At 40.8% G+C, this 16,424-nt stretch overlaps 3 protein-coding genes across 3 annotated transcripts in view; 1 reads left to right on the top strand and 2 right to left on the bottom strand.

Moving 5' to 3' along the window:
• LOC145440319 (peptidyl-prolyl cis-trans isomerase-like 1) overlaps window positions 1–16,424 on the bottom strand; it is a 120,912-nt gene that overhangs the window by 79,260 nt on the left and 25,228 nt on the right. The gene's annotated exons all lie outside the window — the stretch shown is intronic.
• LOC145440296 (uncharacterized) overlaps window positions 1–16,424 on the bottom strand; it is a 118,178-nt gene that overhangs the window by 76,526 nt on the left and 25,228 nt on the right. The window lies entirely within an intron of this gene.
• Window positions 4,093–4,825, top strand: LOC145440318 (uncharacterized). Its single transcript, XM_080317890.1, has 2 exons — window positions 4,093–4,218; window positions 4,278–4,825. Exons 1-2 carry the CDS (start codon window positions 4,143–4,145, stop codon window positions 4,736–4,738), a joined length of 537 nt encoding a protein of 178 aa, XP_080174016.1. The 5' UTR covers window positions 4,093–4,142; the 3' UTR covers window positions 4,739–4,825.

Below are 16,424 nucleotides of genomic sequence, written 5' to 3'. Positions count from 1 at the left end.
GACTCCGCTTCGACTGTCACAAAATCGGCAAAACTCCGCTCCGAATCCACTCCGACTCCGCTCCGATGCTCATCACTGGTAACCATCGTCTTAATTGCTTTTGGTTTGGTGACGAAAAGACGTCTTTCGAAGTAACGGCATATTACGGAATGACAATATAACTAAGTGTAGGATACGAACTATAGTTAAACTCTATGTCACAAAGCTCAATCTGGTTTCCGTTTTTTTTGCAGGCTACATTTCAATATATTTCTTTTGATACAGTGAAACATACTTAAAAATCCATGGCCCCATGAAAATGGTTTACAGGTTGAGAAGCCCTGAAGTAGACAGCGAGACGACAATGAAAGAAGTAGAAAACGCTACCAATTTAGATAAGAATTCCTTTGGTAATTAGTAGAGCCCGGATTCTTGAGCGAATAGAGATAATGCCAATAACTATAGCACCTGTCCTCCACCGATAAGCTCAGCCGGTATTCAACAGATATGAAATCTACCTTGAAGGCTCATTTCCAAAACTGTTTATTTGGACAGCTTTACAGACACTGTTACTCTTAGACATGGAATGCTACATCAGGACACCTGTAAGGTATTGGAAATATATCAATATTCCCAGTCTAGCAATCGCAGATCATAATTCAGGGAACAGAGTTGGGGAACCTAATTAGGGATGGTGTGAACCTCTGAAAGGTTCAGGTTCGTGTGAACGCGAACCTTTTTGAAAGGTTCTGTGTGAACACGAACGTGAACCTCGTGACGTCACGTGACGTCATATTGCTAATTCCAACCCTTTCTTTCAATGAAGTGATAGCCTAATATGCCCTATATTAATGTACACGATACCTAGCGAAGATTCGGCGCACATAATGCCACAATGCTGAAGTACATATCGGCGTTTTAAACGTCGCTTAATGTATCAACCACGGTAATCAAAGGATATAATAGTTGCATAAAATCAGTACATTCCGTCGCTTTGCCAACAATTTCGACGAGGACTTACCAAGGAATATAAGCTTACGCCTTTACGGTCTTAGCCAGACCGGACAATGTGTTCGTAGTCTGGGTATTGCTACATTGATATTGAGCAGAGTGTACAACGGGTTTCTATACTCGCTACCGATACCACAAACAACAAGTTATGCAGCAGTAGCACGCACCTTATTCGCACGGATTTGGTTTTAATGATACAGTAAAGATATGAAGTCAAGACTGACCCAGTACGACCGTTCGATTTTTTACATCAAAAGACGATATCAATGTCATTGATTGGTTGACTAAGCATCATTCGCTGACTACGTATATCGATTGCGGGTCAGGCTCACAGCAGAGCGTCACTAAATATTCACAAACGGAAAGCTGGATATTCCGAGATAATTTTTGCAACAAAGCAAGTAAAACTTTTGAGGTTGTCGAGGTGAATTGGTGCATGCTCGTTTAGTGTCGATTTTTTATGCTGCCAGCACCATGCATGGAGTGGCCCACAGTTGAAATGCAATAAATTTGAGCCAAAGATCTTATAATGGAGTGGAAATTACAATTTACCAAAAGGTTCACAGTGCAGAACCTACCAAGGTTCTGTTGTGAACGCGAACCTCTAAATTTCCGAGGTTCACACACAGAACGCGAACGTGAACCTCACGTTCACACCATCCCTAGAACCTATATCGGTAATTACTATAGTAAATACTGGAAATTCTTAACGTTTATATGTATATTCATATCTACGCTGTATATTAAATTTAACAGAGCAACCTCTAATTGCGACAGCATTTATAACCGACTACAAAATTACTTCATTGTGTTGGCTTGCGGAAGCAAAGGTATGCATATGTATATGGAGCTAACAAGTCGTAGGCATTGAACGTTTGTTTCAAGCAGCATCATATATTTCCCGACGAGAAAGACATCTGGGCATACGCTCCGCAACTTGATATTTCGGTCGACGACGCTTTTTCATACGTCAATGAACTCCGCCTGCACGATGTTTGGAGATCGCAAAAACTCAGACAATCAGTCTGTCCTGATTCAGAATAAGATTCAAGCACTTGTCGGATTGTATTGTGCTAGGGGCTAGTATAGGAGTGCAAACAAAAATTGACTTTAAGATATGATATTTCGCCATCACATTTCTCATTCTTAAGTCGGAGACGCTCACTCCGATGTACTTATGAAAGTGCACTGATCATCCATTACTGTATAGTATTGTATAGGGATGGTGTGAACCTCTGAAAGGTTCAGGTTCGTGTGAACGCGAACCTTTTTGAAAGGTTCTGTGTGAACACGAACGTGAACCTCATGACGTCACGTGACGTCATATTGCTAATTCGTACCTTATCTGTCAATGAAGTGATAGCCTATATTAATGTACACGATACCTATAGCGACGACTCGGGCCACATCATGTCACAATGCAGAAGTACATGTTGGCGTTTTCAACGTCACTAAATGTATCAACTGAGGCAATCAAAGGATATAATACTCCTATAAAATCAATATCTTCCGTCGCTTTGACAACAATTTCGACGAGGACTTACCAGCGAATATAAGCTTACGCCTTAACGGTCTAGGCTAGACCGGACAATGTATTCGGCTTCTGAGAATCGCTACATTGATATTGAGCAGAGTGTAAAACTGGTTTCTATACTTGCTACCGATATTACCCCATTAACAAGTTTTACAGCAGTAGCCAACACCTCAATCACAAGGATTTGGTTTTCGTGATGTAGTAAAGATATGAGGTCCAGATTTCCCCGTACTCCTGCTAGCTTTTTTGCATCAGAAAACGATATCAATCTCATTGATTGGTTGAATAAGCATCATTCGCTGACTACGTATTTCGCTCGTGATGTTGTGTTATTGCAGGTCAAACTCACAGCAGAAAGAGACTAAATATTCATAAACGGAAAGCTGAATATTTCGAGCAAACATTTGTTACAAAGCAAGTAGCCTAAAACTTTTGAGATTGTCAAGGTGCATGCTCGTTTATAGTGTTGATTTTTATTGCTGCCAGCGCCATGCATAGAGTGGCCCGCAGTTGAAATGCAATTAATATGAACCAAAGATGTTAAAATGAAGTGAAAATTGTGATATATGAAAAAGGTTCACAGTGCAGAACCTACCAAGGTTCTGTTGTGAACGCCAACCTCTAAATTTCCGAGGTTCACACACAGAACGCGAACGTGAACCTCACGTTCACACCATCCCTAGTATTGTAGCCATTATATGCGCATTGCGCAGCCCCAAACGCGAGCAAACAAAGTCACGACGCCGGAAAATAGTGCCATGTTGTTCGATGAGCTGAAATTATGAGTGAATATTTCTCAGTAGCTGCATAGAAGCAATACCGTTTGCTGGGGCGCTGTAATGTTAGTAGGGGCGTATTGTACGCCCTGAGTGACCTCCAACCAGAAACTGCGTTGCACTATAGATTATGACTGGAGTGACGACTCGATTGTTCTCCCATTGTTAGCCGGCAGAATGGTCACGGTCAGATGGATCCACCCAAAACAGGATAGCTCAGTGCTTGTTTCAATGGCGTTCAAGGCGATTCTTCGTGTATTTCTTGAAGTTGCGTCGGAATTAGTTAGACAGTTCAACATTTAGGTAGCGGTGGCGAGTCGTTATGACTATTGAATAATACCGTGTAGCCTCTGTTGTATTTTTCGCCAGATTTAGATCATATTTCGTCACGGATAGAAATCGGTATCATGACTGATTCAGCTGAATCACTTTGGGATGACTGGGAGGGACTGACTGAAATGGAAATTGAAGAATGTTTCGAAGGACTCGATAACCGGAAAGGTGTGATTTGTGAGGAATGCGAAGCATCCTTTCCGACTGTGAAAGCTCTGAAAAAACATTACAAAAATCACAAAGTTCCCACCAGCACTTGGGATATATCTGAGGATGCTGTAATTGCTGTTTTGAAGAGGGCTTGTGTAAATACCAAACAATACTTTGAATGCGCCCCATCATTCGAGGAACTAGACGTGACCAAAGCTGTTCCATTGGTGAAACAACTCCATTCTGAATATTGCAAACTTGGTGTTGACGGATTTTATCAACATTTTTCTAATATCTGTCACCAAGCTAGCAAATTGCTGGGTTTGCCGCAATTGCCAGCTTCAGCATTACTTTTGAAGATGTTTGATTCTCTCGTGTGCGGTAAAGAACAGGATCCAATCACAGATATTGGAGGAGTCAACAGCAAGGAATCTGGTAAGTAAATAGCCTTTGATACTTTGCCTTTCCATGGAAAAACTTTGACATGTTTTTAGACATACTTGAATATATTGGTGGAGTGCTTTTGGGAGCCATTTCTAAGCAAGCTAACGAAGCAATTGCCACATGCCTAACATCTGCAGCGCCATCGGGAAACCTCATTAAAGTGATGCAGAAGAAAGTCGGTGGATTGAAGAGCCCGTCTGAACAGTTTCATGGCATGGTTCTCCGCTTTTATGTTATCCACAGTAAAGAAATGGCAAAACCCCTGAAAAAGATCAATTTTTTCAGGGTACTTGACGCAATTCACTGTGATCCATTCTTTAACAAATTAATTCATACTGTGTCACTTCAATCTGGCTCAGACCTAAATGAGGTTGAGGATGTCATGGACAAGGCAATGAGACACTTGAATAACATCTTGTCTCACAATTTTGCAAAGTTTGCATTGCATGAGAAGCAAAAAAAGTCCTCCAAATTTCCCAAAAGTTTGCGAGATGGCTTGAAAAAAAAATGAACAATATGCTCTTTTAGTATGGTAGTTTTTTCTCTCTGTGGCAAATGCTGCCTATCCACATTGAGGTTCCCTACCTAAAAAAGGAAACCAATGCGTTGGTCGAAACCTTGACGTGGTGCATTGGCTTACTACTAATGTCGACCGGCAGACGTCTTCCTGTGTTCTTGGCAATGACAACGAGTTCCCTTCAAGTGCGATTTTGCACACTTTCAAGGAGTAAGCTCTGGCTATTGTGAGTCGAGCTCAAGCAGAACATTGACATTACACAAGGCTCTTGTTCTAGTCATCAGGGCCGTAACAGCACTTCGTCAGCCCCCACCCCCCAAAAAAACGTTGGTCATGGGCCCCTCATAGGGTGATAAACCGAACTTATAGGGGCCTTCGCCCCCCAGACCCCCCATTGGCTGTACGCTGTGTACCGCTACTCATCATCTGTGTTCACCGTCCGTTTAGTGAGGCAGCTTTGGACGTCCACACGCGCGAAGCGCAAAAACTCAAATTCAAAATTCATGATTTAATCGTTCAATATGATTGGGAATTGAATATATATTGTGATCAATTTTTATCCTCTCTCTGCCCACGTAATCAGATTTACCGGTAGACCTGAGTGAAGTGTGTTTTAAATGGTAGGACCCCTCCATAATAATTGAACATCTTCGGGCGTATACCCGTTCGCAGGAACGAAACAGCACTTGGCCAGCCCCCCCAATAAAACTTGGGTCTTGGGCTCCCATAGGGTGATAAACCGCCCCCCCCCAATCACGTTGTTCGCTTTTGTCACGAAATAAAGACCACCGTTTAGTGAGCCAGCGCGAAGCACGAAAATATTCGATAATTCATGATAATATCGGTCAATAATATTGGGAATTGCATATATATTGCTATCAATTTCTCGTTCTCTCTGTTCACGTTGTCAGATTTACCGTTAGAGCTGAATGAGGTGGCTTGGAAACTGTAGGGCCCGTAAATAATAGTTAAACATATTCGGGCGGGCGGCCCCGTTGGTATGACTTCGTTTCATGATGTCATTTCGTGATCTCCTGTCTGTTATATCAAAAAATACAGAATCGCCCAAATGAACTAACGACACACACGATTTCAAATTGGTATTTCTTTACGGGCATACAATTTTCCCCTGCGGAATGGTATTTGTCTTCTGAGGTTCAGATTGCCAAGACAGGAACATTCGGCGCCAGTCATTTAGGCGCCTATGGAAAATTAAACCTATATGCATTTGCATATATAACGAAGTTTTCGGTCAGCGTAAGCAGGCAGTCCTTTTTGGCCCAGGTTTTCTCGCTACCGATCGTTCTGGCACACTTCTTGGAGTCGCATGTTACATGTTCTAAAACTTTAACTGTCTCGCCGATATGTCCATTTCGATAAATCTTGCCTATTTTTATCTTGGGGAAGAGTAGGCTACCAAATACCTAAGAAAGTTGGCAACTTGAAATCACACGCAGCGCGAAAATTTTTTGAAAAAGTTGCATAAATTTTTGAAAAATACTCAACAATTCATGCTAATTCGCGAAATAATTTTGGGCCCCCTTCGAGCTCGCCCCCACCCCAATTGGGGGGTTTGGGGTGCGGCAGTTACGGTCCTGCTAGTCATACTCAAGTTTCTGCGGTTACCGGACAGGCATTATATAAGACTACAAGACAGTTGCAATATTATTTGTTATATTCATACTCGAGTTTCTGCAGTTAATATAGGACATATTTTCAATCAACGATATTGTGAATTGCATATCGGTATAGTTCAAGATCTTTCCACTTGTTCACTTTGTAGTATTCTTCAGTCTTTCTTTCCATGAATTCATCTCACAATAGCCAATGCACACGAACCAGATATTCTATACCTTCTGTCATTATATTCATATACGTAGCAAACTCTACAAAGGATCAAAGCCACAACATCACATCAATCTCGTGAGAAATGTAACATAGGCTACACAGTATTATTCACTAGTCATAACGACTCGCCACCGGTACCTAAATGTTGAACTGTCTAACTAATTCCGACGCAACTTCAAGAAAACACGACGAATCGCCTTGAACGCCATTGAAACAAGCACTGAGCTATCCTGTTTTGGGTGGATCCATCTGACCGTGACCATTCTGCCGGCTAACAATGGGAGAACAATCGAGTCGTCACTCCAGTCATACTCTATAGTTGCACACAGTCAAAACATTGAGCAACAGTAACAGTAATGGGGCTCAATCAATATCACTGTCGCTATAGTGACGTATTGAATGTTTTGTGATGTCTGTCATTACGGTATCAATGGAGGCGATGTGAGTTGTATAAGGTAATGCTTCCCATTCACTATATACATGCTACGTCAAACGTTTACTTCCGAAACTCTGAATCCAGTACAACATCAAAACAAAGCCTGTGGATCTTACATGCATCTTGCACATTGTCCGTTCTGTCATGTTTTGATTACATATCCTCAGGTAATCACGTCATATGAGAGATAAATGCACGCCGTGTGACACAGTGGCTATGCAGGCCGTTTTCGTGAGATTGTTGTATCTACCAAAGATAAAATGATTTGATAATTTTCAACTCAAAATCGTGTTACGAACCTATGCTTTAAATCCAAGTCCAAATCAGGAAGTCATTTATTTGGTATAGAAATCACGAAGTATCCTGGGACGTTTCAAAATGAAAATTTCACTGCAAATTCATCTTAATTTTAGATTATTTAAATTCATGATAAACCATGAGGTCTAAATATTTTCAGAAACAATTTCATAATGGTTAAAATAATTTGGAAGATGCTTATCAATGCAATCTAGTCAGGTATATTCTAACGTAGAATATCAACGGAATCGGCAAATTTACACCTAAATCTGGTCAATGCTCATTAATATTTAGCTCTTCCGTTCGTTAATAGTATCGAGACATGTTTATAATAACTATGCAAACGCTCCAACATCTCTAGTTTGACAAAAATCGGTGTGATTACAGACCAGCACCCATGACAGAAAACGACGAAGAAAAAATCCTGTGAGATGTACCAGTAATAACTGATCGCGAAATCAGGAGTGTTCGCCCAAATATGATATAGCAACAAACAATTGCCAAATTTATTCCACTCGCAGCTTTTCGACTGACCCTCATCAGAAGTTAGTAAGTGAAGTTAACCAAATTTGAAATATAGAAATAATTTTGTCGCTGTTACGTAATAATGACAAGCACACAGAGTCGAAAATGGCAATAAAAATGTACATATTGTACTAGAGCCCGACCGATATTGGATTTTCGGGCCGATACCGATAAAGCCGATATCTAGCATCTTCACCGATAACACCGATATTTTCAGCCGATATTCAAATAAGGGGAAATCTACCTCAAAAAGTGCATTTTCAAAACTTCAGAGCATTTATTTCAACAGCTTTACGGCCATTGTCCTACTTGAACATGAAATATACCAAACAGTAGGGATGGTGTGAACGTGAGGTTCACGTTCGCGTTCTGTGCGTGAACCTCAGAAATTTAGAGGTTTGCGTTCACAACAGAACCTTGATAGGTTCTGCACTGTGAACCTTTTTCATATATTACAATTTTCACTTCATTGTAACATCGTTGGCTTAAATTTATTGCATCTCAACTGCAAGCCACTCTATGCATGGCGCTGGCAACGTAAAAAAATCAACACCAAACGAGCATGCACCTTGACAATCTCAAACGTTTTACTTGCTCTGTTGCAAAAGTTTGCTCGAAAGATCCAGCTTTCCGTTTGTAAATATTTAGTGACTCTCTGCTGCGAGCCTGGCCCGCAATCGCAAAACATGATGAGCGAAATAAGCTATGTAGTCAGCAAACGATGCTCATATTAACCATATCAATGATATTGATATCCTTTTCTGAAGTAAAAAATCTAGCAGGCGTACGGGGTCAATCTTGACTACATGTTTACTGTATCATTAAAATCAAATCGGTGCGATTGAGGGGTTGGCTACTGCTGTATAACTTGTTAATGGAGTAGTATCGGTAGCAAGCATATATACCCGTTTCACACTCCGCTCAATATCAATGTGGCAATACTCGGACGCCAAATACATTTTCCGGTCTGTCATACGAAAAAGGTGATTCGAGTCTGACTTGAGCCAAGTCATGACTCGAGTCATCCCAACACTGCTACAAGGCTATATCTGAATCTGCATCATATATGTACATCATGTACTCATGGTATGCATATGCGCAGATCGTGTGCGGTATGTAGGCTATATCATGATTCGGTGTAAATGCCGAAGGACAAAAATAAACTATGTTATTTCCTTTCTTTATATTCCCTGTTAAGTCCTCGTCGAAATTGTAGGCAAAGCGGCGGAAGATATTGATTTTATGGGATTATTGTATCATTTGATTGCCCCAGATGATACATTTGGCGACATTTGAAACGTCAATATATACTTCAGCATTGTGACATTATGTGGCCCGAGTCATCGCTAGGTATTGTGTACATTAATATGGGATATCATTTCATTGAAGGATAGGGTTGAAATCAGCAATATGACGTCACGTGACGTCACGAGGTTCACGTTCGTGTTCACACAGAACCTTTCAAAAAGGTTCGCGTTCACACGAACCTGAACCTTTTAGAGGTTCACACCATCCCTACTAAACAGGATGCATCTGGGCACTTTGAAAGTGTAAGCTATATGATATATAGCAATATTCCCAGTTTAGCGGTCAAGAATTTTAGTTCACCGACTTCCTACCATCATGTTATGACGTCACGAAAATAGCCGATACCGATAATTCTCCAATGGCCGATACCGATAATTCTTTCAAAGTGTAATATCGACTCGATATTATCGGCGAACCGATAATCGGTCGTGCTCTATATTGTACACTGTACACAGTGTACAGTCTCGGTATAACATAGACAGATCAACAAATTAGGCTGTAAAATGGCCGAGTAAGAGCACTAGAGCACAACGCTAATGGAATATTCCCAGAATATAGAGATGTTCTTTCTGGTGGCAGAGGATCGGCCTTTGCAGCTTTATAATGGATGATTCCAGAACCTTTAAAGCAGGGGTTCTCAACCTGGGGGGGCGCGGGAGGCTCTCTACTTTATAGCTTTGGCAGTAGCTTAAATCTCTGTGCGCTAGGTAGCTGTTGTTGATAGCTGGCGAACTGCACTGCCTGAGACAAACTTAGATGCAATATAGGCCGCCAGGTTTCACGCTCAATTTGGCTATAAATCAACACAAGTTAATTCATTTCCAAAACTGATCAAATCTAGCATGGCAGGACAGAACGACGCCGTGCTCTTTGTAGTCGCTACCAGCATCAGGATTAGTCTCAGTGCAACCCACCTTGAAATTAATTGATGTCCTTTTCAATGTTTTTTTTTGTTATTTTAAAACAAGTTTGGGGAAGTTTGTCAGCAATGCAAAAGACTAAACAACTGGAATGCGGATTCAAAATTGGCGTAAGATATACCTCATGTATACTATTAGATCAGGGGTGGGCAGCCCGTACGGCCTCATGCGGCCGTAGAAGGGTATTTGTGCGGCCGTCGACGCCTAATTCAATTTGTGTTGGCAGCCGTAGACATGCAAATTGCAATTACGAATTCACTCCCGAATTTTCGAGAGATTTTATTTAATCTTGAAATTTTCTTCGCGCTCCGCGGAATTCAACAAGACTTCATTTTTCGATTTTAATGCAGTAGCGCCCTTCTTGGAGCAGGAATGGGAATCCTCAAGAAATAACAATTCATTCGCGGCTCTGAAAAATGATCGCGCTCCGCGCGACAATATGCACTCCCAGCAACAATTCATAACATTGCCACTCGCGATTTCGGTGCGTTCAATAGGCCGTTGTGAATAGTAGAATAGTCCGGAGTTCACCGGGAATGGATATATGGACACTGGGCACTGGGCAGTTTACCATAGGTATTTTGCGTCCAGATCGTTCATTGCGGCTATGTCCTGGAATGCGGCCTTAGGCTACATAAGTAATCGAAATGCGGCCATGTTTAGCAAGAAGGTTGCCCACCTCTGTATTAGATGATGTGCTCTTTTTGACATGACGATAAATGTAAGGGGGGTCAGGAGGCGCGATTTTTTTTACCACCGCCAAGGGGGGTGGGTGCCAAAAAAGGTTGAGAACCGCTGCTTTAAAGCAAAAAGACAACGACAAGAGCAGCTATGGAAAACTGATTGTTGCTATAATATTTGGCACAGTCAGGATATTGCAGGAGATGTTTTTCGATTGCAGAATTGCAAGTCGTTATCCGATGATAGTCGCACATGGTGTCTAGGGACATTGATAATGGGCTATAAGTGTCATCATTTTGTGGCTGCCTGGTTTGACGTGAAACATGTTGACAAATTCGTTGTTGCAAACGCTGAGATGTGCGGCCCACATACCGACTGTCGCATCGGTACGTATATTCGTTAATTATGCTACCATGATAAATAGCAGGTGGCACATCCTTATGCGGTGCAGACAGCTAAGATTTCGTAATAAATATAACACGAGGTTCCACTTGTGGAAAACATCGACTCACAGTTCAAAACTGTTACAAACTGCGCCATTCCACGGAAGGGGCAAGCACACTGAGCACTTTCTCGATCCGAAGATCTTTTCTTTGAGAACATCTCGGAGTTTCCGTTCAATAGTTATTTTATCAATGTGTTCCGGATAGTTAGTGGCAGGAAAAGAGATTTGATCGTATTTATTTCGGAATCCAATTTACCTTCACTCCAAATCGCGAGTTCCCGGTGTACGAGGGTTCTTATCAAATTGATTTTACGTTTGACTGCGCAAAATGAATCCCGCGACAGATATTGACCAATGAATGTTCTCTTACGATAAAAGATTGTGACAAAATGGTTATTTAATTTTTGAACGAACACACCCAAAAACGATAACGAATTGACATTTTCTTTTTTAATAGCCTTATTCTAAATTTCTGTATCACCATCCAAATGAATTATTATTGCTACATGATAAGAAGTCTGGTTTAAAAGCGGGTGTAGTCACAGACATACACTGAATCAGCACGTTTGAGCCTGCGATACGCGCGAAAAACGACGTAGAAGTAACTTTTTTCTTTTTTCTTTCAAAATCATCATAATTTGCCATTGGTTTTGGACCGCGTCGGTACCTTTGGGTCATACTCGTATAAACATGTCCAAGTAAGTATTTTTCTCTCTGGAGAACACGCTGCATTTTGCACAGAAGTTACTGATAGTTCCTACTAATACTTGACCAATACACAAACTTATTTAACTGATAAAAGCTTTAGTGTGGGTTGCATTTAAAGCAAAGGCCTTAAAAAAAGTTGTATAATTATGCCATAATTGAGTAAATACTTTCTAAAAGACATCTTGCATGAAGCCTACGAACGATTAGCCGACGTTTACGATATGGGATGGTTGGAACCCTAAAAAAGTCGGTTCAACAGCTATAGTATACGTAAATATTTCGTCAAAGGAGCTATATTTACCTTATATTTTTAATTGTCAATGTCAATTCACTATAACGTCATAATTTAATATTCGTGACGTCGTGGCTTGAAAAAACAACATAACAACAACAAAAATATGTTTTAAACAAGGGCCTTAAAACATGGTTGTTTTAAACTGATTTTTGTTTTAAATGCAATGTACTAGTTGACATCGAAACGAGAAAAACAAGTTGTCTTCTTGAAGAGACGCGAGGCGCCTAACTGCTAAATCGGCTAATCGCGCAACTTCAACTTTGCGTTTGTTTGGTTTATTTGTCACTGTAGCTGTTTAGTATTTATCTTGCTATTGCCCTGCCTTCTTTTTATTTCTATAGAACGAACTTCAGCGGTATATATGAATATGCTATTTATTTATTGAAAAATAAGACTTTGTGTCAAAAACGGTTAAATAGTGAATGTACGAGTTTTGCGATCTAACCATCTGGCAAGAATTTGAATCCGATCACTGGATAGCAGCAGTGACGTGCGGTCAGGGGAGGCAAGTGCGGCACTGCCTCACCTGTCGCCTGGATGAGTAAAGCAATTGCGAAAACGTTCTATGAAGTATGATTACACGGGTCAACACATATTTTTAGGCAGACAACGTAAGAATTGTTTTGGGGGTTCTGAAGGGCACTGAATCCGAATATGACCTTAGTTTTTTAAATTGGCTCTTGTTTTGATTTGTGAAGATAACCCATGGGGCTATTTTGACCAAAATCTCTCATTTTCGCGGTAATGACTAGATATAAAATCGGCTCAGTCGACCTATAAAGTTTGGATAATCAATCTACTTGTTATTTTTACACACAGAAGCAACAGCAACAGCAACAGCACTATATTTATGGGTAATAGATTTATCATAGTTACAGATTTTCACAGATATCATGTGTACAAAAGTATTTACTTGGCCTTTTCGGCCGAAGGGCCACATGCAAGCGACGAACCATTGCGCGGGCCATTATCCGCGCCAAGCGCGAAAATTCTTCGAAGTTTATATGTCAAAAATAGGTCAATGATATTGTTACTTGAGTATATTGCGGGCCTGCTGTACATCGCTGGACTCAGTTCGCAAGGACTGGAATATTCGTTGCCTGGACATATCGATATCGAAAGCTTTGGCCAACATGCGTCAATCATTTTGTGCCTATTAGTTTCATCGTCGACGGACGGTCTTTCTGCGAGCGCAAACGCAAGGTCGCATGTTGGGCGACGCTTTCTCTTGTAATTACGAATCAATCTGGTACATTGGGTGTTCTTTCATTTTCAGCTGGGGGTAACAATATCAAAAGCAAGAAATCGAGTGACAACATATTGCGGGAAGCTTGATGAAAAAATTTACTTTAGATAAATCCGCCGCAGAATATTCTGCTTTATCGTAATGAACGAAGATCTGCCGAAATGTGACTGGCCCATGGGTCTGCCAATGCGTCGGAACTGCTATTCTGATCGTCGTATCCCATGATCCCAAGTGTTGCGGCCAGACTAATCAATTTCTGGTTTGGTTGCAAGTTCACAATCTGGGCAACTCATTTTTGATAATATTACAGCTTTCGAAAACAAACTCGCGGGCCACATGTGGCCGGAGGGCCACGGGTTGGCCGGCCCTGACCCAGATACTCAAATAACGTGGCATTAATTCAATCAGTTTTACGTCAACCACCTATTGTAAATTTGTAAGATTTTCGCCTGTAAGCTATTTAGTGCGGTTTCTTGAAAGGTTCCGGCAATGGTCTGACATAATATGTTTAATTGTTCATCTCATCTGCCCTGATATCTTTCTTTTGTTGTTCTGATGTCTTGGTAGAGCCTCTCCCCTTGCTAATTATCAAGATGATCAGGGAATATATCAAAATTTCTGAACAGGAAGTGAACTTTTATGCTTATGTTTGTGCTCAAGTGTTCGATATGCAGATACAAATTTTCGGACCAACTATTTGTGGTTGGTGCTTTATGATCCTCTAAAAAAGTTTTATTTACTACATCTTAGGAGAAACTACATGCAGTGAACTCCTTCCTAACGTGAAATTGGAATCTTTCATCGGTATTCGAATATACCAGATACCAGATTTAAGCTTCTCGTTTGATAGGGTTACTAGGGATACCCACTTTGTTGACTCAGTGGAAAATTATTCATTTACATGTCAAAAGAAAGGAGACGCATATGAGTATTGTTGTTAAGCCTTCCGAAGACAAATTTTATAGTTTTATATTCCGCATTAATCTTGGGAGAATGACCAATTGATACAGGAGAATATGTATTTCCGTTGTGCAAAAGTACAATTTTTAGGCTTAACAAACTGCTTTTTTGACAAACAAATATTTGGCATCATGTCATGTTAACATCGATAGAATGACTGCGAATGACGTGAGGGTTCTTCATAGTCAATTAGGTATTTATGTGCAGTATCAAATTAGAAAAACTGCGATTTTCTTCCTACCAAGTGAAATATTTAAGGGTAAATACAGTAATTTTGGGCTTTTTAGGGGTATAAATATCTTGTGACAAAGAACCAATCAATCAATCAATCTGACTTAACTAATGCGATATTCGTAATCAGCAATCTCAAAAACCCCAGAAACGGCACTCAGATGTTCTGCCTAAATTTTTTTTTATTTCATTGACCAGTGTTATTGATATTTACCTTCGATGTCCATGAATAACTAAATTTGAATCTTTTTTAATCCAACATTACCTATTTTTAGATTTAATGTTCAAAAATACAGTCCCAAAGGAGAGGTGAGGCACGGGGGTAGTATGATGGCGTCAAATTGGTGCCGTCCAATCAGCGAGCGCCATGTCATCCTAATTGCCACTCCCATTTTCATACCCCAAGGATACATTTTCTAAAAGTGACCTTCATAGGATTTAAACTGACTTTCGTTAGGTATGATTTCACGCTGATCGCCAGTATTTTCGAGATATTTATTCAACTTGAAGATTTTCTTCGGGCTTTGCGATTTAAATGTATCTAGATAGCTTGATTTAGAAATGCATACCTCTCCCCCTGAAGAAAAAAGGCATGCATAATTTATAGGAATAGACATTTCGGTGTCGGTCATTAGCGCGAAACGACACACCAAAAGACATGTGCAGTTTCGGCCAACATGCGACTCCACGAGGTGTGCTACTAAAGAAAGACCTTGGCCCGTATTCAGAGACACGTCTCTATCTCAAACTCAAGGCGTGCTCGACGGAGCAAAGGCCGAGTCAAGCTCGATTCGAGAGATCGTTTGGTATTCGGGTAGGATTTCGAGCGTTGCTCGGTTTCGAGTCTTTACTCGATAGATTAGACAGCTTGATGACTGCTTGCAGACGTCTGCGGTTTTGTTAATTGCTCGCGATCTGGCAATCCGCGGGTTCGGATGTGATGTTGGTTGCCTAGTATTGCCTTCAATCACGTCAACACATTATATTGGAATTATACGCTGGATGTATAGACGAAATAACACCGCTCTATAACATGACTATTTGACATACTGTAGTAGTCAAAGCAAATATTTTCAAATAATGAAACACCAGACTTCATCCTGAAATTTTCAGGCATAGGCACAAGCTATTTATTGGATTACTGATGATGGGTATTGGTACCGCGTTGTTGATATTTTCGCCATACACAGGGACGGACGGTTTTATCAACTGTATTGCGATGATCTAACATTGCGTACATTCATGAAGCGCCAGGTCATCTACCATCGTGTATTGCATTTGTACGCATCGCCGAGGATTCGGTTCTTGCTAGGATTGGAGGATCGCTATTGTAGACAACAACTTGTGTGAGGTTTTTCAGTAACATTCATCCTCCATTCGTTTCTACATATCCTGATGCTACGTTTTATATTAAGTGAAAAAACAGAGCGTTGTGAGGAATTAACCGATTTTGCGAATCCATCGGAAACCTTTCTGATGAAAATGTTCGCCGATTTGGGAATAGCCTACGCAGCCAACGATGAAGCCATACGGCGCTAGAACATGATTTCCTTCTTATAACGGTGCTATATATTACAGTTGCAATTGTAAATTCAGGCACCAAACATGTTCACAGCGCAATTTCCGCAATATATTCAGGGCCAAACCGTAAAAAGGCAATGAGTAAGGCCTTGAGTCTGCCCACGGCTTGACTCGGAAAACGCTTGCTCAAACGCCGCATTTCGAGATCGACTCCAACCCCAGATCGTCATTGAATACCATAACCACAAAAGTAGAACTC

This window comes from Botryllus schlosseri, chromosome 6 (genome assembly GCF_051294905.1).
Source record: "Botryllus schlosseri isolate E-star chromosome 6, Bs_hap1, whole genome shotgun sequence".
Taxonomy (NCBI): domain Eukaryota; kingdom Metazoa; phylum Chordata; class Ascidiacea; order Stolidobranchia; family Styelidae; genus Botryllus; species Botryllus schlosseri.
The sequence above is the reverse complement of the archived record's forward strand: the minus strand, read 5'-3'. Positions and strand labels throughout refer to the sequence as shown.

Excerpts from the sequence above, each read along its gene's own strand:
- LOC145440318 (XM_080317890.1), top strand. The coding sequence starts at position 4,143 with ATGTTTGATTCTCTCGTGTGCGGTAAAGAACAGGATCCAATCACAGAT. Across the intron at positions 4,219-4,277 it reads AGTCAACAGCAAGGAATCTG|ACATACTTGAATATATTGGT; the intron begins GTAAGTAAATAG and ends ACATGTTTTTAG.